At 37.1% G+C, this 25,056-nt stretch overlaps 1 protein-coding gene across 2 annotated transcripts in view; it reads right to left on the reverse strand.

The window, feature by feature from the left end:
• MDK (midkine) overlaps positions 1-23,944 on the reverse strand; it is a 241,954-nt gene extending 218,010 nt beyond the window's left edge. Inside the window, exons 1-2 of one of the 2 annotated variants that reach the window (XM_044082626.1) lie at positions 23,801-23,944; positions 8,049-8,121 (exon numbers count right to left, since the gene is read on the reverse strand). In XM_044082626.1, the coding sequence (XP_043938561.1) occupies positions 8,049-8,092 (44 nt within the window). In that variant the 5' untranslated portion in view covers positions 8,093-8,121; positions 23,801-23,944. The remainder of the gene's footprint in view (positions 1-8,048; positions 8,122-23,800) is intronic. The other variant, XM_044082627.1, reaches the window with a different exon arrangement.
• Between the last annotated feature and the right edge of the window lie 1,112 nt (positions 23,945-25,056).

Genomic DNA, 25,056 nt, shown 5'->3' on the forward strand with positions numbered 1-25,056 from the left:
ACTGGCAAGACCCTTTTGAAGTAGTGGAACAAATTGGACCATTAGTATATAAAAATCAAAGGAAGAAAAGAAAAAACAATGTTGGTACATAAAGATCAGTTCAGAGTTACTAAAACTAGTGAGCAATGTAAATATGAGTAAGTGTATTCTCTTGTAGGTTTCCTACAGAGAAAACATAATGAAATTGACATGGTTTAAAGTGCATCCTTTTGGAAATCCAGTTTTGGATGACCAAAGGCAAAATGATTCAGCAATGGAATTTCGATTTAAAGGATGTTTTTTTTTAAATTGATAATAGCTATCATACTAACCATTATTGTATTACTTAGTATTAATTGTATTTACAACCAGTTAATCAAACTATAAGGTTACATGAAAGAGAGACTAAAGAGATGTGGAAAAATGAGGAAGATTGGTCACCATCTTTTAATACATTTTTGGCAAGACAATGTTGGTATGCAAAATGTATGGATGTTTCTAATTGCTGGGTACGTAGTTTAATACCTAAAATAACAGGGGTATGCCACTAGTGTCAATTCCGCTAAATACTGTTAATAATTTGAGGGTATTAATAAATAAAACAGGAGACCAAGTTATAAATGTACAATTACGTAAAGCAAGAGTACAGTTATCTGCTATAGTACAGGGAAAATGGAACCATCCCAGTGGGTAATGGTAATTGTATTCAATTTAAATTATAAACTTTCATAACCACATACCAGTACATGGGGTATTTTTTCATGGTTTTCCTATTCTAATATCAGCTAAGGGTCAGTTAATATTAAGTGACAGCAGTATTTCATTTTTCACAGAAAAATAAAAATGAGTGCAAAACCAATGTTACATGTTGGCAAAGTAAAACAGATAAAATTTTAAGGTTGTACAGGATAGAACTCCTACTATGGGACATGTATGGCAGTCTAGTAAATAGCAGTGTTGCCCTGTCAGTGGGTTATATTACATTTGTGGTAAATACCTCAAACCTCTCCAAAGCTCTAACCAAGACCTACTACAAATCTACAAACCCAAGTCTAAATTTGGACGCAACATGCAGCTATCACCCCACTATTGCCTGGAATAGGCTCCCACTAGAAATCAGGACCCTTACACATCCTAAACAATTTAAGACAGCCACCAAAGAGCACTTTAAAAGTCACTGGTCCTGCCACTGCACTCTCCCTCCTTAATTATACCCTACTTCTCCTACCATAATCTACCGTCTGCCCTTAAACTTGCTCTTCTCACTAGTTCTCTCTAATCTTCCTTGACTACACTTTCTACTGTCTTCTAAAATCTATTAAGCAAATTGCCTCAGAGAAACATTCTATTGTAATTGTCTTGCCTTCATGCAACTACATTACGATAAAAATGGGTTTTTGTAACCACTTCCATAAACTACACTCATCTTAATGACATTTATTTTTATACATCTTGAAATAGTTATGCTATACTCCTGATTATTGACACTGTATAACATTGTATTGCTACTTAATGCCTTGTAATAATCCTGTAACATTGCTGTTTAATGCTCATTTATAATGAAAATTGTATATGTTGGAGCTTTTCTCCCCGGGCCTCTGCTGAAAAAGGGCTCTTCAGCTCAATTGGACAATCCCGGTCAACAAATGTAAAATAAATACAAATAAATAAATATGCTTATAAGTGGTTACCAAAGGGATGGGATGGCACCTGCATCATGTAAAAGAGTTACCAAAGGGAAGTATCAAAAATGAAAAAAAAAATGAGACATATTACCTGTAATTGAAAATCCAGTAAACACCTTAGATACATCACATATTTACCACCAAAATATTGATTATGTAAAATTAAAAGATATGGACCAAGGAGATAATGTAATTTCTGGAGCAGGTATATTCCCATGATATGGAACAGCAAAAGCCATTTGAGAGTTTAGAAATATATCTAAATTGGTTGAAGTATTGGCAAATGCCACTTTCAATGCTATCTCAGAAACTACTGTCAAAATGACAGCCATACAAACTACGGTTTTACAAAACTGAACAATCTTAGATTACATACTAGCATCCCTAGGGGGTACAAGTGCTTTAATAGGAGAACAATGTTGTACATTTGTTCCAGATAAGAGAATCTCTAAAAGCACGAGTGTCGCAACATAATAGAAAAAATTGGAATAACGATTGGAGTGAGTGGTTTAGTAATTATTTACAGAGTGGACAAGAAAAGTTATCACATTTTTTATTATTATTGTTACTGTAGTGCTTGCTTGCACATTGCTCACATGTACTAAAGTTTAACAATAATCATAATGAAAATGTATTACCAAACAATGTCAAATTGGTCTCCCTGGTTTAAAATAAAAAGGGGGAACTGTTAACAGTGTGCTAAACAATGAATAAAGGTTAAAATCAATTCTGTTATAAGAATGCAAAATAAACAAGGCATACAATAAAGCTTGCTTAAATGTAGAAATAGAGCTTAGCAATATGTAATGAGCATCCATACTATGTGACATAGCTCTGACTCTATTAACAGACATGCTTTTTTGTAAACTCAGCAATAAGTGCTCTCTTACAAGCAGTTTCCTCAAAAAACATGGTCTCCCACAGAATCAGGAAAGAAGTTGACAGATGAATGGATATGGCTTTTTATAAAATCAGCAGTACTTGTTTTTCCACAAGATGTTTCCTTAAAAAACACATTTGTCACAATATTAAAAAAGTTTGACTTAATTTCTCACAGATAAATGGGCATAATCAACAGAATAAAACAACTTGTACGTACTTTACCACCAAACATTTCCTTAAAAAAACAGTTCAGGAAAGTAAAGCATCAGCAGAACAGATGTTTTTGTATAAAGCCCAAAAAAGGTACCGAGGAAAACAGGATCTAAAGTGTGTGAGAACAACAGTATAAGTAGACTGTAATAATTCAGCTGTGTTATAGGTATTGGTAGGAACACACTTGTTCTAAGGTATTGTACAGGAGAAGGAGAATAATCATCCATGCTCACCATGAAGAAAAACTTGACATCTAAACTACAAGTTGTTGCAGTAGCACATGTCATTTGTTATAAGAATAAGTTATGTATTAGTAACTGTGCTTACAGTAAAATAATATTGTGCTGCAAAGTAAATGTTCTCATCAGTGCAGTTTGCAGTGATCTGTGTTTTAAATTGGCTGCATATACAGTCATGCAAAACTCTGTGCTATAACCATACTTTGATTTAGCAGTAAACAGCCAACAAGACTGTGTCTTAAGAAGACTTTAGTTCCAGTACAGCACAGCAGCATCTTCATAAATTAATTTTTCAGAACACACAAATGTTTTTGCTTTGTTTTTGTTTTTGACCGAAAGTGTCAGTAAACATAAAAACCACCACCACCAAAGCAAAAGATATTGATCAGAAAAGATGGAAAGTGAAACATCAAAATTAGAAACAAAATTATTTTATGCAAAGGGCTTGCTTCCCCCTGCACCCTCACAACTACTGCAACTTATATGCATCAGCTCTGATATCACACAGCAGTGAGAATGGGTAAATTACCAATGCTCACTGCACAGCAATCACTCACTCACACACACACACACACACACACACACACACACACACACACACACACACACAAGCAAAGCAACACTAAGACAAAACATTCAATATTGTGAACTTTTGACATTAGTGACTACAACCTATTGCAATGATACCACCCCCACAGAAAATGCTACCTCTTTTCTGGCTGGACTCCTCACTTAGCTTCTCCCTCCACCTTGGCCACACTAGGAAAAATGTTAATGCCCTTTTTTTGTGCCAATAAAATCTCCCACTTTCTTAATAAAACCTCAACAGCAGTCATAGGCAGAGGTATTCAATTCTCCCAACCGGAATACAGCCTCCCCTTCATAGCTTCAAGCATCAAAAACAAACTCCACACACACATTCAAACAGCAGTCAACAAAATTTGTAGATTTATTACCCAGTTGCATAAAAATGACCACCACTGCAAAATGCTGAAAAAATGCAGAATACATCACTGTTCAGTCAACCTTCACTTGGAATCTAAGTATTCCAGCTTTTAGTCAATCCAAACTTCTCTCCCCCCAAATATGTACACTAATTAGACAACCTTCCTCAGAAACTATGACCACAATGTCAACTCACTGTAACCCCTGCACCCGTCCTCCCCCAAAAAATTACATTATACAGAAAACAGTTTCTCTACACTACGTCTTACACACTAATGGCCCAACTCCTATCATCAGCCAAATATCTTTGCCTCTCATCTAACTATCATACCTCATAACTCTCACCCGCAGAGGCTTTGTTCTGTATTTTTGGTCAGTTTCTCATACATTTTGATGTTTTCTGGCACATTGCTGAGGAATGAAGTCACTAAACAATGGCATGCATTTGAGTTTCAGACATTATACATTATATATGCATGCCAACATAAAACATGTTATTCAAGCAACTTTCCAAGTACTTTTCCCCCCAAATCCCTCTCTAATGAAAAAAAGTCCTTCCTTGATAATACAACCTTTGAAGTTATGTCACATAACTTATTAGGGATGATATCAAGTTTCACCTACATGTTGAAAATTGCACAAGAAAAGCTCATTGAAAAACTAGAAATGCTTTACAGAACCAAAAACTCTCAACGACAAAAGCAAAGCTCCACTTGCCACTTATCTCCTCCCCACACTCCCATCCTTACTAACTTTCAGCATAAAAAAACTTGAAAAATGCTATAACAAAGTTGCTAAATTTGCAACAAATGCTCCTTTCAAAACCCACCACTGTATGGCATTAAAAAGTCTGAAATGGTTAGCACAACCTCATCAAACCACATGCAGAGCTTTATGCCACCTATAAAATTATCCAGAATCCATCTGCTTGTCCAGCGCTAAACATTCTATACAACTATGTTCCCACTCAGTCATTATGATTCAATGACCAAAAACGTTTGACTGTCCACAAACCTATCAAATCTGCTGGGCATTGGCCATCATATCTTTCAACCTCTTGGCATAAGAATCTAGACAAAGCCTGACAAAATGGGGGAACAAAGAACCAAAATAGGGACACAATTTATATATTGTGTTCATAAATTTAAGATTTTGCCAGAATAACAGGATTTCTGTTAGCATAGATTTTTCTGAAGGCTATGAAGTCTGAAACTCAAATGCATGTCCTTATTTACTGACTTTTATCCTTAGATCATCCCAGTGACTAAAAAAAAATAACTGTTATGAGGAAGAGACCAAAAATATGAGTCAAAAATCGGGCATTCTGCGTAAATCTGTACAGTTGAGAGTTATGTGACTGTACACATTACCATGCAGCTAAGGCCTGGAATTCCTTACCTGTAGCCATCAGGTTAATATCCTCCCTCCCTTTCTTCAAAACCATTTTGAAAGACTTTCTAGCCAAAAGATGGTTCTGTTCTTGCTCAACACAAAGATAAACTATATCATGTGAACAAATACCAATTCTCTCTAAATATACCATGAGCCTCCTTTTCTCTCTCTTCATATTGCTGTTTGTTTGTATTATACAAACTTACCGTTAATTGCTTCAGAAACTGGTTAAAATTTCTCTATTAAATCATTGTCATTTAACTTGTGTCCATAAGTTTAAGATTTTGCCAGAATAACAGGATTTCTGTTAGCATAGATATATAAATATTTAACCAATATTTTTATATTATGTCTAATCCGATATATAATTATTTAAACTGTATGTATTTTTGCATTTCTTTAAAAACGTACAATTTGTATAATACTTTGTAACTTTTCTCCATGGGCCTCTGCTGAACATTGGCAACTCCCCATTTGGACTTTTCCCATAATCAAACCAATAAACAAGAATATATAAAACCTGGTCTATATTAAGGCCTTTGTCCCTCCATTATTTTTGCTTTGTCCAGATTTCTTGTACCAAGAGGTTGAGATGTATCCTCAACTCTCAAGAATTTTGTGTAATATCCAGATTTTGTCCTCCTGTTTCTGGCCTGTTCATTATTAAATTTCTGGTTTACTGGCAAACTGAGTACAGAAGTCGGTAAATAATGACAGTTGTGGACTTCATATTTTTCAAAATATGCATGTGAATGCAAAACCTGTTATACTAGCAATGTTTTTTTTAAGTTGATTAGAGTGATATTTAATATCTGTCCCTGATCTTGGACCTTTGTCCTCCCATTAAATTTTGGGTTTGTCCAGCATTCTTGTGTTAAGAGTTTGGGAGTTATGCTAACAATATCACCCAAACCGAGCTATATCACTGTCTTTTTGCAACTTGTAACACTCTTACTTTCTCTCATATGGCACATTTTACTACAACAGTGCATTATTCTCATTCAAAGAATATTTTGCTTAACATCTTCTCTTTGCAATTTACTGTAGCATCCTTCACTCCTATCACATTTATTTAGCACACAGCTGTAACTACCACAGAAACACCTGGGTTTTCTACATTAAATTTGTTTTGATTTACTGTAAATCTGCATTACAATTATAAACACTGTCTACATGTTTTACTTGAAACAGTATTTTACAGAGGTATATGTTCTTAACATTATTGGTATCTCTCACTAAATATAATTTTGACTTCCTAAGGCTAAGACTGAGATGGGTCACCTATGATCAAGTGCTGTATCCCCAATAAGCAAAATATGAGTATGCATATTATGAGTGTCTCTCTCTCATATATATATATATATATATATATATATATATATATATATATATATATATGTGTGGGAGGGGTCCCATGTTTCATTATGATTGCTTGTGACTTGCTATGAGGTTATTTAACTGTGTTGAGATTAGAATTTGGCTTGATGAAGTATACCCAGACATTCAAATGTGCCTATAAACCAGGTGTTTAATTGGTTGATTTTTGAATAATAGTCTCTTGGGAGGATACATTTCACTTTCCACAAATGTTTTTTTTTTGCTAACTTCAGTGGATTTCTTTTGGCAATGAGAACCATAAGAACTGATTCAATCTTGGAATATGATGTTTTAAAGTAGTTCTAAGTTGAGTTCCAAAAAACAGCAGTTATTTGAATATGAAACAGTTCTCACAAACACAAATGCATTCAGGGCACCTAAGCTTGTTGAAACATACAGACCAGCCAGCATAAAGAACATAAAACAGTACATGCACACAGAAATTACAGCCATGAAGTAATTACCCAGCTGACTGTATTAAAAAAAATCAGTTTAAAGCTACATCTTTGTTTTGTTTGTTTTTTTAGGGGCGGGTGCAGAATACATGCAACATTGGTATAACAATAAATAAAGGAATTAATATCCCTGCTAGATTTTTTTTTAGTCTCTGGAGTTGCAGACGTAATATGAATAAAGCACTGCTGGCACAACTGATTTAGCTGTTGAACACCATAAAATGGATATAAAGGAACAGTGGACAGTGAAGAGAGTATTATAACTTATTAACAAAAGCAGCATTTTCCAAACCTGAAGGAAACACTACAGTATTTGCAAAAGAATGCTAAAATACAAACTTGTAAGACTTGCAGGAAAACCATTACAAAGTGACTAGAAATTTCAAATGCAAGCAGAATTTCTGAGTGCACTTATTCTAATGTGAATGGTAGCAACATGTTGTAGGAGTGGGTAAAGCATTTCAGTTTAACTTGCTCAAGTTAGAGACCCTTGGATGTGCACACATCTAGCAAAACAAAAGTTCTTTATTATAAACCAAACAGCTCATTAAAGACTGCATAGTGACTTTGAAAGAAAGAAGAAATGAGAAGCAAGATAAACAGAGATCAGAAGCCTTTTACAGCAGGATTAGCTGTAAGATAAATTCCCTGCTATTAGTCAAGCATGTATAAACTGTGAAAAAAGAGTTATGCTGTTAAAGTCTGCAAAATGAAAAAAAATTAAATAAATTTGCTGTCAAAAGAATAAAGACTGAGCAGAGTTATTTGTGTTGAGCAGCTGAGAATGTGAAAAATGTGCAATACAGGAGCACAGAAAAGTCACAGTAATAATAAAATGAGTTGAAAATCTAGGAAAAAAAGTTTAAAATTAAAGTGCTTACCTAAACGTTGGCAAAAATGGGCAATGCAATGTATGTTCCAACATTCTGAGTACTGGGTCTGGAAGAGTATAATCTGGAAAAAGTCACATAAAAAGCTTACAGTGATCATTACCTAAAAACAAAGGGTGGGGACAGGATGTGTCTGTGTGAAAATTGACAGTTCACCAGTGATATAATGCACGAGATTAATTCTTCACAATTTGAGTAGAATGCTCAAATAAAAGATTTCCTTGTATCTAGATGGGCATCTGAAACTAGACAGCTTCTTTGAAGCTAGCTCTAACTAAAACATCATTCCTATCCCAATGAATAACTTAAAGTGCATTTCAGAGAATACTGTTTTCATAGGACAGATACTACAAATGTATTACGAACAAACAGCACCAGTAAGTGTTTTAACAGCATCATTTCACTCTGCAGCTTTTCTCACTGGCATTGTTCAGTTATGAAATAACAAGTAAACACATATATACATGCATTACCACAATGGTGCTTGTGGAGAGAGGCATACATTTGTATCAACTTGTACTGTACAATTAAGGAAAACATTCATGGTTTTCAACTAGTTACTGTGCCCTTTTTTAATTATTTCCAACACTGCTCCAGATAACTGAAAATATTTCATTTTAATAAAAGGACAGGAAGACTGACCAGAAGACCCTTTTCAGGCACAACCCAGACTATGAGGCAACAGAAAAAATGGACATTGTGTTTCACAGACATTGTATTACAATGGAGTAAACTATACAGTAAGAGATGTTTAACAAAGCTACAGCTAGGAAATGGAATACAGACATTAATTAATTCTTTTGCGTTAACCAATCACATAGGTATTTAAAAGTAAATAAAATGTATACAATACGTCCATTTGAGTTAATCAGATAAATCACAGGCTTGAAAAGAAATAAGGTGGTTTTCCTTTGTACATTACTGCAGTGCAAAAGACTTTACTAGCCATTGTCAGAGAAGCTGTTAGAAGTCGTTTCCTTTAAGGTATGCTCTTTTAGTTCTTTTCTGAATATTTGAAGCAATGTTTGTTGTCTAACTTCTGGAGGGAGGTGATTCCAGATATCTGGACTGAATTTAGGGAAGGGTTTTACTTTTTATGTTTTGAATCTGGATCTACTTAGATAAAGGGAACCACCTTGATTACAGCTGAGCGAATAACTTTATTCTCAAAACTGTAGCTTTGAATTTAATATGGACCACTGGCCTTGCTTGATGACTTTAAAAAGTGAGCTAAAAATTAGAGTAGCTCTGTAGTTCATGAGTAGGTAGTTTATACCTTTGAGTAAGAAGAAACAATGGGCATTGGCTTCTGCTGGAAAGGCAAACCTTATTCAATGAGGTTTGCATACTCTTGTGATTGCATTGTAATACTAAGTAAGTAGAGGGAGGCTTAGCTCTATTTTTGGAATGAGGACATTGCATGCCAGGGACTGCTCATTGCTGGAGAAAGGAGTTATTTTGTAGCAAAAACTTTTTGTTGGGTCAGCGTTTTATTGATAAATGTGTTTGTGTGACTTATAGAAGATAAGGGTGAGGGTCTAGGGTCTGTCCAAGATACTTTTATTTTGTGGTATTAGAAATAATGTTCCCTTTTTACAGGCAACTTGCATGGCCCAGGGGGATTGTACAATTTCTGCCTTGTTGCAAGCAGCATTAAATTGGTTTTAGACAGATTAACTAATAAATGGGAAATGCTTGCTTATTAACCCAAAAGCATGTTATGTGGAGCTTAGCCAAAGCAGAGCTCTGACTTTTTTCTTTTAACTGAGACACTGAAATCAAAGTTTTTGTAAAATGTTCTTAGATAACATTCAAAAACACTCGAGGCATTATTTTGTCCTGTGATAACTTGATAATGGAGACAATAAACCTGCCCCAGACATTTTCTTAGGGCATCATCTTTTTCCTTACATGGGAAAGATATTTGTTGACAGAAAAAGAAGGACCATAAAAGTAGCAAGTCTATACAAGGACCATAAATGTATAAATTACAATGCACAGAAGTAATATAAAGAAATGAGGCCAGCCTTGCAATGAAGAACATATTGTTCCTCATCACTGATGATCCAGAGAGAGACACATGCTAATCATCTAGCTTAGTTAAACCCCCCTACATTAGTATTATGTCCTAACATGCAGACCCCAGTCCAGAAAGTAGAAAGCAAAGAATGGTCCTGTTATGCTTATACTTTTCAGATGTCCATATGCAGATCTCAATCCAAATATCCCAAGCAGTGGAAAATGAAAAAGCCTTTGCAAGGCAAATTTAAAAAGGTAACAAGATAGTCCTGTTTACCAGACTCAGTAACATGAATCTTTACACAGGGTAGAGATGGTACAAAAAAATCATGCCTAAAGCAATTCATAAACATAAGCATCCTTTGTGCTACATGCTGCTAAGTTAATAATTATACGGGCGCAAACACAGCTGCTGTTGGTTATACCTGCAATAAAATTAATTATTAAAACTTGACCTTAACAGAGCATTACAGAGTTAATCTTTCCTACAGACTAGCAATGCCATAATGCAGCCAGATGTCAAGACTCCATTATAAAGCTCTGTATCTATCAGTCTTACAACAGGTGCTTCAAGCCCACCTGCTCAGGATACCAACCCCCCCCCCCCCGACTACCAGCCACATAAACTTGTTTACTCAAACAAAGCAAGTCCACAGGGTCCAGATTAAGTGCAAGAAAAATATATACATCATGGACACACAATATTTGAGAGGGGAGATTCATATCCAGAAGGGAAAGTGTATAATGCAGCACTTAGATGTATTATAAAATTGACTATGCAACATAACTATCAGTCCCTCTCCATTTTGTTCACACATCAGCTTGTTAAAATTAACTTGTGGCATGCTGAACATCAAACTGCTTGTTCTGATAGGTCCTTTATTTCCACCATATATATACTCCAGCTGGTCCAGAAAAAAAAGAATTTATTTTATACACAGCAGAGATGAAATGAACAGTACGGGTGTAAAACTGCTATAGGAATTCTAGCACAAGGGCTTTCTCAGCTGCTCATTTATAAGCAGTCATAATATACAGTTGTTGTTTTAAAAGAAGACTTCCAATCCCAGCACCTCCTGTGAATGTATACATGTAGAATGAGGTGTCAAGGGAGGAATCTGAAGATTTACTTATGAGTTTTTTGTGGAAAGCAAGGTCACAAGATAAGCACACACGCATTACAAACTGCAAACACGTTTTCTAGTCAAGGCATTTGAGGATTACATGTGGAAAACATACAAGCATTCTAAATTGCAAAGATATATTTACTACACAGGGTGGGGGTGTAGTAAATAGTGTGTGTGTGTTTGAGGGTAAACCAGTTACTCCAACTTTTAAATTTGCCTAACCTTGCACCATTTTGTGTTTCATGGCTGTTATTATGAGTATGAGGTATAAACCTAGGAATGGGGAACAACATAAAAGTGCACAAAACAATGACGTCAGTAAAAACTCCAGATTAAAAAAAAATATCTTCACTTTTCTGAGAGAGGACTAGATAAAAGACTCACATGTAACTGACTAGATAAAAGACTCACATGTAACTACTAGCTCTGAGATGGGTTACCTCTTAAATGTCCAGATTTCTAATATTTTTGGCTTTTCTATCAGAAAATGTGTAGTTTTCTGCCAATCACCATGGACTGTCACTAAATGATGCATTTTAATGCACATTTCATATCCTTCAGAAAATGAACCTCTCTCTATGGCACTGTTAAGTGCACACAAATTGTCATTTCTGTATTAATACTTACCTGTCTGCTATTCTTACAACTCAGAAAACCTTTCTTGCTACAGTCAAACAACAAGGTTTCAGCTACTTTCCATTCTATAGGGTACATACCTCTCACTTCTTAGCACAAAAAATCTGGACAAAGCCAAAAAAAATGAAGGAACAAATCCCTATAAATAGGGACAGATTTTAAATATTCCTCTTACAAAACTTAGAAAGTCACTAGAGTAAAATGTCTTAAGTTACCATGCATTTTCTGAAGTATATGAATTTTGAAACTCAAATGCCTGTAATTTAGTGAATTCAGTCCTCACCGATTTGCTACAGATATCTAGAAAACCTCAAATTTATGAGGAACACACCAAACCCATGAGGTAAAAATCATTGAGAGGTATGATAGGGAACCCCCTACTCACTTAATTATGTGAAGTCACAGTGCATCAAGCAAATAATTCCTGAGGGATCCACTGTGGGAATATGGCAGAGAAGCATTTCTGACAGCTCACCAACCCCAAGGGGACTAACTGTAATTGGTTCAGACCTACAATGCTAATCCAGGGGTATGTACCATGTGTAGCACACATTGAGAATTAGGCAGAATACTAGGTAGTGTATTCTGGGTATCCCATTAACAGCATAATGTAAGTAACATTTGTTACACACTGCTTTTAAGAATAAGTTACGGTTAAATGAATCCTGATTTTTAAGTTCTATAATCATTTCAAAATGTGTGTGTGTGTGTGTGTGTGTGTGTGTGTGTGTGTGTGTGTGTGTGTGTGTGTGTGTGTGTGTGTGTGTGTGTGTGTGATGTTTTAGGCAAGAACATGAATTACAAAAATCTCTCCACAACTGTCAAGATTATGCTGTACCAGGATGCCCTTATCCTTTCTGTGTAATTTTCCCACTTCACAATAAGATTTCTCCACCTTTGGGACCCTGGCTCAAAGGGATAAATTAAACAGGTGAAGTATGTCACCATACTGATGAAAGAAGATTGACTTCTTGAGAGTCATTTGCTCGAGGTTCAAGAAGTTCAGTGCATTCAATACGGTGTTTCCAATTCAGGGAGTATTACAATCAATGCCAGAGTACCCCAGGGCTGTGTGCTGAGTCCTCTACTGTTCACAGTCCTTACCCATGACTGCTCTGCAAAAGCTAGCAACAACCACATCATCAAATTCGCAGATGACACTACAGTGGTGGGACTCATAAGTGCTGATGATGAGAGTGGGTGTAGGAATGAGGTCAACTCCCTGATTGAATGGTGCAATAACAATTCGGACCTAAACGTCAATAAAACAAAAGAAGTTATTATTGACTTCAGAAACAGCTCTGCTGTGCAGCTGCCCCTCAAGATCAATGGTGAAGAAGTGGAGAGAGTCCAAACTACAAAGTTCCTGTGGGTACACATATCCGAGGATCTTTCTTGAAGTACAAACATAGACCAGCTAATTAAAGCCCACCAGTGACTACACTTCCTAAGGAAGCTGAGAAAAGCAAAGCTTTCTCTGAATGCTGTAATTGCCTTATATATAGGAGCCATCAAGAGCATTATCACCAGCAAATGCACTGTATGGTTCGGTAACAGCACAATAGCAAAAGGAATAAGCTGCAAAAAATAATAAGAACAGCAGAAAAGATCATGGGCACTCATCTTCCTACCTTACAGCTCTTTGAACTGAGATGTAAAAACAGCTCCCACAAAATAATGAGTGACACTTCTCATCCAGCATATGGTTGGGTCCTTACACTTGTACTGACACTTCTCATCCAGCGTGTGGTTGGGTCGCTAAACTTGCTTCTGGTAGAAGGTTCTGGAGTATCCACTGCAGGACCTCCAGATTCATGAACAGTTTTTATCTAACTGCAAGACTCATTAATGCAGACATAAATATGGATGTATCAAAACTAAATAGATTGTTACGCTCTTTTTCCATACAGTAATTCTATTTTTTGCATACTAAAATTAATATATTCTCATTTATGTGCAATTCCAGTCACTTTCTTATATGCAATATCACCCAATCTCACCTCTGTGTATAGTGTACTTTTCTTTTTATGTGTTAAACATCTAGTAGTCAGTGTTGTCCAGTGTAATAAACAGTGTACAACCATGTGCATCAGCTACTTAGATATTTACTTTTGTACTATAGTTATTGTTTATTCTTTAATACCCATCATGTCCGTCTTTGTGTGTTTGTTTTCTCCTGTAAAAGATCTGACACTCAAAATTTCGTTTAGGTAGCACTTATGTTTCCTAAATGACAATAAAGTTTCTTTGCATGTTGAATTTGAAGTTGGGGGATTGGAAATCCTCCACAGAAAATCACACCAGTGAGTTATGCCCTTTTTGATTGTAATGCCCCCCTTCATTGAGTTGGTATATACAAGTTTGAGAGATGTAGCGGACTTGCCGCCGACCCCTCTCCCATCAGACATGTAGCGGGAACTTATCTCCTCTTCAAAAAACAGTTTGCAATTTGACCATTCATACAAGAAGTCCAGAGCACAACTACTGGCAAGACAGCTGTTGTGGGAATGAAAAAGAAGGAAAAACACTTCCATTTGCTAACATAGTACATTAATGCCCAGTTACATATTGCTGAGGTCTATATTACGAGAGCAAAAATACTATTAAGTGAATACTAAAACCCTGACATGTACTGCATGAACCACGGATATCCCAGATGCACTAAACCGCAAAATTTTAAATGTCGAACTGTCATACTCGGCCAACCCCACCACCCGCTACATACTACCTACCCAAACAAAATAAATAAAGAACATACATACACTAACCAAACCCTACTTCTTACCCTAAAGTAAAGCACAAACACCCGACACTAAACCCCACTTACAGAACTATCTATGCACTATCCTTAACCCCTCCCTAACCCTAAGGTCCGTAACTACTACACACTTCCCCAACGAAAGTATACACAAACAAAATAAATAATCCACATATATACATTTAACAAAACCCTACTTCTAACCCTACACTAAATCTAACATACAAAACCTATCTATGCACTTACCTTAACCCGCACCCTAACCTTAAAGTCCGTAACTATCCAACACTTACCTTATACAGCTATTCCACAGACGGGCCAATCAGAGTAATTCGACATTTCCGAAATCGCACTTTTGTACGTTTGCTTTACATTTTGCGCAATACGTGTCAACGTTTACGTATTCTAACAGACTTTCGCTCAGCTAATATAGACCCGTATTGCTGCATATCTATTCTTTAACCTTCCATTTTGATTGCATAACCTGTGGCTTTTCACATCTACATTGCTAATTAAATAAAGTATTTGGGTACCAGTGTGGATATGGCTGAGAAAGAACACAACAAAATATCCAGCTGCTAGAAATGTGCAATTGTATTTTTGTAATACAAATTGTAGTTTCTCACTGCCCATAGCCCTAACACACAGTGCTATACATATAATTATACCATGACCCCCCCCCCATTAATATTCCAAAACGCGCACGCTGATTGGCCAGCATGCACGTTGTAAATTGACTTATACTAATGGAAAAAGGTCCGGTCGCCCGGACTTTTTCCATTAGTATAAGTCTTTTTTAAAGCACTGTCTCGCTATGTTAAAAGAGTTTAACATAGCGACACAGATTTAAAAAAAGCAACGGAGGTCTCCGTTGCTTTTTTTAAAGCTGTCTCGTTTAAACTCCTTTAACATAGCGACACAGTGTGTAAAAAGCAATGGAGATCTTGCTTTCTCCGTTGCCTTTTTTTTAAACCTGTCTCGCTATGTTAAATGGGTTTAACATAGTGAGAGCTTTAAAATAAGCAACGGAGATCTCCATTGCTTATTTTAAAGCTGTCTCGCTGTGTTAAACCCATTTAACATAGCGAAACACTTTGTAAAAAGCAACAGAGATCTTGCTTTCTCCGTTGCTTTTTTCAAAACTGTCTCGCTATGTTAAATGGGTTTAACATAGCGAGACAGCTTTAAAATAAGCAACGGAGATTCTCCGTTGCTTTTTTTAAAGCTGTCTCGCTATGTTAAACCCATTTAACATAGCAAAACAGTAAAAAGCAATGGAGATCTTGCTTTCTCCATTGCTTTTGCCCACAGCTCTGATGTACTGCGTAGGCATGCGCAGTACATCAGAACTTCCGTGGAATACCAGACAGCTGCGGAAGGGCAGCAAGGAGGCATTATACAATGCCATTATTTAAGAAAAGTAATTATTTTTTTTCTTAAATAATGTCATTGTATAATAGCAATAACCCACTTCTGAGTGTGGGTAATGCTGGATTTACCCACGGTTGGCTTTGTTCTGTCCCCATGGGTAAATCCAGCATTACCCACACCCAGGCGTGGGTTATTGCTATATTACATCAGACATGCATCATTTAAAATCAATAACTTCTGAAACTCCCCACTTTCTACAACTGTACCCCCCTTGGTAAACTTAAAATAATTATGCACTTCTGAATCGGATTCCGCCTTCAGGTTCAGCATTCCATTCAGATACCACAGAAGTTTTCTTTTCCTAATCCTTCAGACATCACTTTCACAAGATGCTGATGCTGCATAATATTTCTGCCTCTCTGGTCTACTATCTAAAACAAAAGAACAATGAACATCCATTTCCCATTCCTCTGTTAATCTGTACTTCAGCCAGTTCCACCTTCCTTCTAGGCATACAGACAGGGTACCACCATCACCCCCATCTTCTTATTTTCCCACCACATCCCTTTACACAGACTTCTACTTCATCTCCTCACATTTACCAAGTCATTACCTTCTTACCTACGGTTTGCTCTGTAAGCCGCAGTGGTGCAGTGGTAGCGTTGTCGCCATACAGTAAGAGGTTCTCCCGTTCGATTCTCAGTTGGAGCACCTTCTGTGTGGAGTCTGCATGTCCTCCCCGCAGTCGAGTGGCATTCGAAAGACATGCGTGAATGGACATGCCTTCATTGAAGGTTGGGCATCGAGCTGGTACCGCGGCACCGTAAAATCTACTGCCAATCATTAGTGGACTGGAGTTCCGCTGTGGCGACCCCTAACCGGGAAAAGTCAAAAGAAGAACAAGCATTCACAGTTTGCTCTGTAAACCTACAATCATGGCCTGTGTCAGTGATTAAGTACATATGTCTGCTTTGTAAGTATATACACCCTTTGTTATCACTTGATGTTTTTTATTCCCCTACCTCAACAGTAAATGGCCATCTAAAGGGCATTTGCCTAGCCAGACTAGCTTACTCAACAAAAAAAATAAATAAATTAAAAATCCTAGCCCGGGGCATTGCCAAAGTTTTTCTTACCATAGTTTTAAATATTTTTGCCCTTTTGATAAACTGGTCTGTTTTGAGGCATGTTTGACCAAAACATCTGAATAGAGTGGTCACTTTTCTATACAAAACTATACAACAGGTGGTATGTAGAAACTGTATAGCAATTTGTTGTAAAGCCTTACAGTAGTAGGGAAGATTGCTGAGTAAACACCCTGTTTTTATTTTGTTTTTTTAACAGAGTTACCATTTACCCATCTTTATACAGAACAGTTCTTATTTGGGCATTCATGTCCCATTAGTTCCCATCTCCATAAGACATAACCCTGAGCATATTATTTCCATGATCTCAGTAGTCTGTACTATAAAAAGGGATTTACAGTGTCAGTATCCCTTTGCAGGTGTAGTGCAGAAGGCTTAGTTTGTGTGTGTGAAGGCTTGTTGGGGGGATGAAGATGTGACCTTCAAGTTTAAGAGAAAATAAAGACAGCCAAGTGCAATTATGTACACACCAGGAATAGTTATTACAAAAAAATGCAAAACTGGCATTTATAATTGGGACAAAGAGAAGCCGAAGGAAAATCAAATATTTTCTGGGCAGTCACACTAACATAGGTCAGAAGTTGAGACAGTCACCATTGGAATGTATCCTGGTCAAAGACAGTGTGAGAAGGGTACTAGAGTACAGTTTTCCATGCTGAGCAGAAGCCTGACTTAACCCCTAGTGGAAGCATAGGGTAGGACAGGGCAGTTGCGCAATAATCATAGCACACCTGGAAATTCAAGTGGGCAGGTATGTATAGTGCTGTACTGAGGCTGGAGGCAGGGGCTAACTGAATGTTGCCAGCCAGAATCTTCTTTTCAGAAAGAAAGGGAAATAAATGACTGTACAGGAGCAGAACCCATGGCAGCAAGATGATAAACCACACCCTAACTGTCCTTGATTTTCAATCATAAATTAGCTCTGTCCCTCTTAATCCCTCCCAAGACTGCCTTTAGGAGAAAGGGTAATGAATTACACTTAATAGAGTTTATAGGCTTTTTACTTCAGAAAATGTATATTAATTCACATTCTCTTATCACTTCAATGTCTACAGCTAATAGTACTAATATTTTAAAAGTGTCCCCGATTATTTCTGGATGTATCCCGGATTCTGCTGAGACTTGTTAATGATCGGTCAAGAACTATGGGATAAGCAGGCTGGAATAAAACTAAACAAATAGAAAACTACCGCTGTGTGACTTACCGTGTTACTTGCAAAAAGAAAAGAAGGATGCTTACCACGGAATAGGAATTTCATTCTGTCATTACTACATAACACATTAAATCCACCTGCAATTCTAGTTTGATTACCTGCATTTAAAGATATTTCAGCTAAAATTTACTTAACTATTTAAAACCAAAAGAAAAAAAAAATCTTCCTGCTTTATAATGCAAGTTTTCCAGATTTGCTGTGCAATTAAATGTTGCCCATAGACTACATACACATGCAACTGTGCTGTACTCTTCTAGTGTTATTACTTTCCTGCATTTAAATACATTATTTTGGCTGAAATTCACTTAACCGTTTTAAAAATCACCTTGCTGCTTTAAAATGTACATTTTGTAGTTAAATGTTGCCCATGAAATAATGTATACATGTGACTGTCCTGTACTGATTGAAGTACTAACCTAACGAGTCTGAATGAGTGCTCCAGTCCTCTCCTGCTAGCCTCCTACATAAATCTACAAACAGATAGGGAGCTGCATGCTACATTAACTATGTAAGCAAGCTTTGTAAGAGTCACCTTTAGTCTAAGGTCCAACTCAGATAAAGAGGCACTTAAGCACACATTTAAAGAAACATTTCACCAGATAAAATGCAGCAGTGGTATAATAAAACTTGTATGACATCATTTCCAGACGTGCTTTGCATGCAGCTTTCCACATTTGTCTGCACAATACAAGTGTTGGTTAATGGTAAGTAGATAAGAACCGCATTAACTAAGTCAGATTTGTATTTCTCAGTTTACAGATGCACAACTGTTCTCATCTGTGTACATCCGTGACCGATTGTGTGTTTTATGTACATTTGAAGTTTTTTCCCTTAAAACTCCACTGAAAATTATAAGCTCCAAGAGGACAGCTTATCTTTCTGTACTTTTTTTAAGGGATTCTCCTTTCTTCTTGAATATGTTACTATCACAGCTCACTGCAGCAAAAGAAAGTGGAAATTTCTGGTTACAAATTTTTAAAAAAACTCTTATTTGACCAGTCCACCACCCCTCCCTGAAGCAGCTCAACTGAACTTGTACAATAGTTATGTACAGGATGTGCATATGCATACCATACAGGTACATTTTATGGTGAGTAGGGTCAGCAAGGTCTGAATTCCTTTTCTCTGACATGACCTGGGAGCAGAGAGCTGAAGTAATTATGCGACATGCTTATGGTCAGAAAACACAGTGTGCATCACTAAAAAAATCTGGAAACCTGCACCTCAGTCATTCTCATTCACTGCATTCCTACTTACAAATGCAGCACATATCAGCACCTTTTGCAAACTGGACTTAAATCATTTATTATGCAATACCAAATCAGTAAATATGTGACCTCATTGAAGCCACAAGACTGTCCTTTACATTATGTAACATACGATTGAACAAAGACACTAGCAAAGTCAGACTTGGTAAGTATATAGCATAGCTGCTTTACATACTACTGAAACATTACTCGGCCAGTATCAGCCGTATTATCTTCCCAGCTTTAACAAAAGCCCAACTGACATAGTCATCTGGATAGACTAAATCAATGAAGTATATTCAAGAGGAATGATTATCAAGATGGAGCAAGTGTGCAGTCAGGGTTCAATACCTGCCAGGTCAGAGACTGCTTCAGTCAGCACCATTGGTACTGTTTAGTATTAGGTTTTAGTAACTAACTGTATACTCTGCAGTGGAATAAGTATTAACAGTTAGATCTACTTGATTGAAATGACCAGTTTCAATGATACACCAAGAGACACACCCAAGCAAAGCAAAGAGCTCAATTTGGCCACAGAATCTTGCAGCACAACCGCAGATCCTTTGGTTATCTGAATGGAATAAACACATTAATAACTCTCTCAAGGTTTTCTGCCTTAACATGTTCAACTGTGCATGTTTCTGGAATATTCTTAGAGCATACATAAAAACATATCATTCCATACATATAAATTCTCACCCTCTTTTCAAAAAAACTGCAACGCCTTCTGTAAATCCTACTCCCACACAAGTCTAAAATGATGGTGCTCCACTGTTCAACTCAAAAGACACACACAATGCTGAGGAGGTTGTCAAGTAAGACATATGAATCTGCATTAACACCGTCAGAAAATGTACGTCTTTAAACAGTTATTCACCAGCATCTGACCCTTTCGAACCTTTGGCCTAGACAGTAAAATACACAACAGCAATCAAAACATTTGGTTTGAACCCAAAGACATTTTTTTTTTTATTCCATCAACTGATGCCCACCAGACAGTTTGCCCACAACTGGCAAAAGCCACTGTTTAGCATTCATTGCCTGCATATACTAATAATGGGAGATGAGAAGGTCTTGCACCAAAACAATATACAATGGCCTTGTATAGGCTGGAGGGGAGGGGTTCAGTATTGAGAAACAAATGCAATTACTTACTCCATATTTGTTAACTGGCTCTATGAGCTTTGTACTTGGACCCATTTCAGCCACATCCACAACCATAGGCAATTATACAAGTTAAGACAAATATGGTAATTTACCTGTGTTAATATATACTACATTACTAGCAATGTTTTACAACGTAGTGGTGTTTTACATCAACAGGCAAGGGAGTATTACATAGTAGAAAATGGCCTTTCTGATGAGCTATTTATTTATTTATTCATTCATTTCCAGTTTGATGACCGGGGATGTCCACTGGGCTCAGGGAGCCTGTTTTCAGTGGAGGCCCGGGGAGAAAAGCTCCATGTTACAAAGTTTAGATACAGATACAATACAGAAAAGAAGAACAATTTACAATTATGTTTCAAGCTAGAGAGCAGGTGTAATTTCTTAGGTACATGTTACCTTTAGATACAGACACAATACTATTAATGAACAGTTTACAGTTAAATTTCATGTTAGAGAGCAGGTGTAGATTCTTAGGTACATGGTACAAATGTCATATTTACAATATGTACATATGTGTGGTAGCCTACAGATCATAGCTAGAGAGGCTAGTAATCATAGCTGGAGAGGGGTTTAGATGTGGAGAGAAACTTATAGGACTAGGTGGGGAGAATGCAGTTGCATTTCCTGTTAGAGTAAATGTAGGAATGTAATGGAGATTTAAAGTTTTCAAAGTTTGCACAGGTCCTTAGAGAGGAAGGAAGAAAATATTTTTTTTTTTTGCTAAGAAAAAGGATAGCAGGAGCTGACCAGCAGGGCGATTGGATTTTTGGACACAGATTAGGTTTTGGTGAGTAGATCTGAGAGTTCTCTGAGGGGTGCAGGGGAGAAGGATGTTGCATAGAGCAGGGCACTTATAGAGGGTTGAAAGATTAGTTTGTGGGTTGTGGTAATCTGAAGATAGTCTAGATGGTTGGAGAGTTCAAGCCTGTGTAACAAATTAAGGGCAATACAGTGATGGGAGGAGTATTTGGCTTTGGCGACAAATTTAGAAATCTTATTATAACAGACTTCCAATTTTGAAGTAAGTGTGGCAGACAAGTTAGTTAATAGAGGAGCGCCATACATTAGTGAGGGGAGTAGATAGGTATAGGTAGACAGACATTTCTAGAAAAGGCTGCTGTTTCATAAATAATTTTAGAAGTGACTGTATCTATGTCTATCCTAGGTCAATAAGATGTACATTTGCATTTCTATTTTAGGTGGACATTCGTTTTATGCAGATCATGCTTTGGAATTTCAAATTTCAAGAGTTAAAGATCTTTGTGTAAGTGATTGTCAGTAGTGGTGTGCAATGGGTATAAGGTGGAAATTTGCAACAACTTTGTTTTCTGGGGGAACAGTCACTGCAAAGTAATCTGCATGTGAGGGAGTTTTAAAGTACAAGGAATCAAGCAGAGACACAGAAAAGTTGTTTTTTTCGATGTTAGTTACAATGTTAATATGCAAACTATAGCTTGTGCATGCTCCCTGTCAGTCAGCAACCGACCCTTTAAAATAAATAGCAATGAGACAAAGGTTGTTTTTATAAGATCTGCTTCACGTGAGTTGAGGTGCATTGGTGCACTAGGCTTGGGACAGCCAAACGTAAGGCTGGAGGTACCCAGCAATTAAAGAAACCTAATCAGTGGCCAATTTCTCACATCATCTATAATATAATCCATCAGAACATACTGCACAAGATCTTTAGATCATTACAATGCAGACTGCATGTGTCTAGGAGTGGTGCAAAAGCTAGGAAACAAAATGCAGCTTACATAACACTGCTATACAATTTCTATCGGTTCCTAACCCCAAGACTTTTAATTCTAAATGACAGGTTGTGTCCGCTTAACGTACAGAAATGCACCAATGCACTGGTCTAAGACCTACCATTCTTCACCACTGTAATATCAGATCTTGCCCATTTCCCAGACCTGTATCTTGCACACATTGCTTTTTGCAGGTGTAAACAACGTTTCAAAATATACTCAACCTTCTGATACAAGAAATGTCTATTCCTACAGGAATAAATGATTGGAAAATATCAGACTGCTGTGTCAACAGCACAAAACTAGTAAAACAGCAGGCAATATGGCACAGCACAACACAAAAGTAGTCCCGAGAATATATGTGCGTGTGTGTGTGTGTGGTGTGTGAAAGAAATTCCAAAGAACAGACCCACAGACCCCCCCCCCCCTTTTCTGGGAACCATGTGTTTCGTATCAATCAGCTCAACAGCAGGTAATTAATCATGAAGAATCCATCCACCAAATAAATGTTTAACCTTCATGCCTAAACAAAGTGTTCATTCAAAGTCAGCAGGGTGCTATCAGTTCATTATTCAAGAACCCCCCCCCCCCCCACACTTCAACAAAGTGTCTCCCCCCAAAGGAATGCATTCATTTGTAACAGGACTTTCAAGACTGCAAACTCACAAAGGAGTGAAGTTGGAGAAAAATTGTAAGAAAACTTCCAATGCACATCACAGTATGACTTAAAGAAATTATTTATACAAAATCCTTTGTAATATTTCGGCTTTTGTTGCTTGAACATAAACATATGAAGTAAAAATCCCAGTCTCAAGCACACCGTACGTTCTTGTAATTTAAATCTGCCAAAAATGATGACAGCAAAGTCACAGAATCAAATGAAAAAGGTTGCCAAAGTAGCACATATAATTCTATTACAAAGGTATAAGTATGCCTTCACAAAACTCTGTACAAAGTTACATCCTACATGTCTTTATGCAGGGCTGCCAGGCTTAATTAACTCACCATATATACTGATATGAAAAGCACCTAGAAAGAGCAGCAGAGAATTCATTAAAGTGAATCCAACTCTCCTGCATTTTCTACAAATGATACTTTCATTTCTGAGCATAGAATGCATGTTCTCAGACATAGTTATAGTTCATACTTTTATGACTTTTCCTTACAACTCGTCTTTAACCTCATTCTGTTACCTAAATGAAAGAAATTCTGAAGGCAATTTTGCTGTAATGTACAGGACTCAAAGTAACATTAAAAACTCGATTCACTGCTCTACGGATACATTTATTTCCAGTTTTCTTTACTTACTTGAAATTAAAAAATGTATCCTTTGCCTCTGCAGTTGGTAGGTAGATTCACAGAACTCCTAACTTGCCTCCTGAGTGTTATCCTCTCTGTTTTATCTACACTTCCAGTCTGTTTCTGTCTCTCTCTCTCTCTCTCTCTCTCTCTAGTCTTTGTGAGCTAAGAAGCCAGTCTGAACCGGTTTACAAGTGGACAATATTTTTTCAATTACCTACAACAAAATGATGTCACCCCCCACACACACACACACACACACACTCCATTTCCAACCACTACCCTCTGCACTCTGACATTCTCAAAGCAGGCAGCTTTAACTTTAATGGTAGGAACTGAAATGTGGCAAAAAAAATTCAAAAGTTTAGGGAACTTGACTTGGATTGAGAATGGAGGATTCATGGGTCCCAACATTTGAATTTCACCTATAAACTGCATTTCCCAGATGAAAAAAAACTGAATTCCTATATTCCTTCTAAATTATTCACCTGACAAGAGGCAACAACTGCTGTCTGTATTTAAGCTATGAAATGTAAAATGCCAGTTTCTCATATTCAAGCAACACAGAAAACATAGATAACTTCTCATACCATACTGATGCTTGTAACAGCTACCAGCTAAGCATATTGGCATTAAAGCATCTGACTGGTTCCTTTACAGGGGGGTTCCCAAAGAGATCCATAGCAAAAATTCTGGTATTTTATTATAAACCTCTGGGTGCTACTGATTCTTGTAATAGGTTCTTAGGTAGGTACTAGGAAATCTGCCCGAGGGCATTTACAAGCCTAGCCAGAGTGTGTCGGCTTTTGCCACCCCATTGATTAATTAACTGATCCTCTTGTCAAGCAGTGCCGATAAAGTGACCCCAGGGGTGTATTTTCTGTAACCCTTCCACTCATCAAGGTTTCTCTTGAAGAGTGTTAGTGAGGGGCTCTGCCTGATGTAATCTGGAATTTTGTTCCAAAGCATGGAGAGTTTCTGTGACAGGAATCTATCCCTCCAGCATGTTCTATTTATTGTTGTGTCGAGGTTTAGCTCACTAGAGCGCGTGGCTCACAGTGACTTGGAATTCTTTAGGTGGAGCATGTCCATCAATTCTGAGTTGGACATGGCTTTGTAAGTCAGAGAGAGATCACCTCTGAGTAAGTGATATGTCACTGAGTACAACCGGAGTTATTTCAGTTGGGCTACATAGGACATATGTTTGAGACCAGTAATCCTCTTTGTGAGGTACTTTTGTGGTCTTTCCAGTTGTTAGAAGTGTC

Source organism: Protopterus annectens, chromosome 9.part0 (genome assembly GCF_019279795.1).
Source record: "Protopterus annectens isolate FY-2018-M chromosome 9.part0, PAN1.0, whole genome shotgun sequence".
Taxonomy (NCBI): domain Eukaryota; kingdom Metazoa; phylum Chordata; order Ceratodontiformes; family Protopteridae; genus Protopterus; species Protopterus annectens.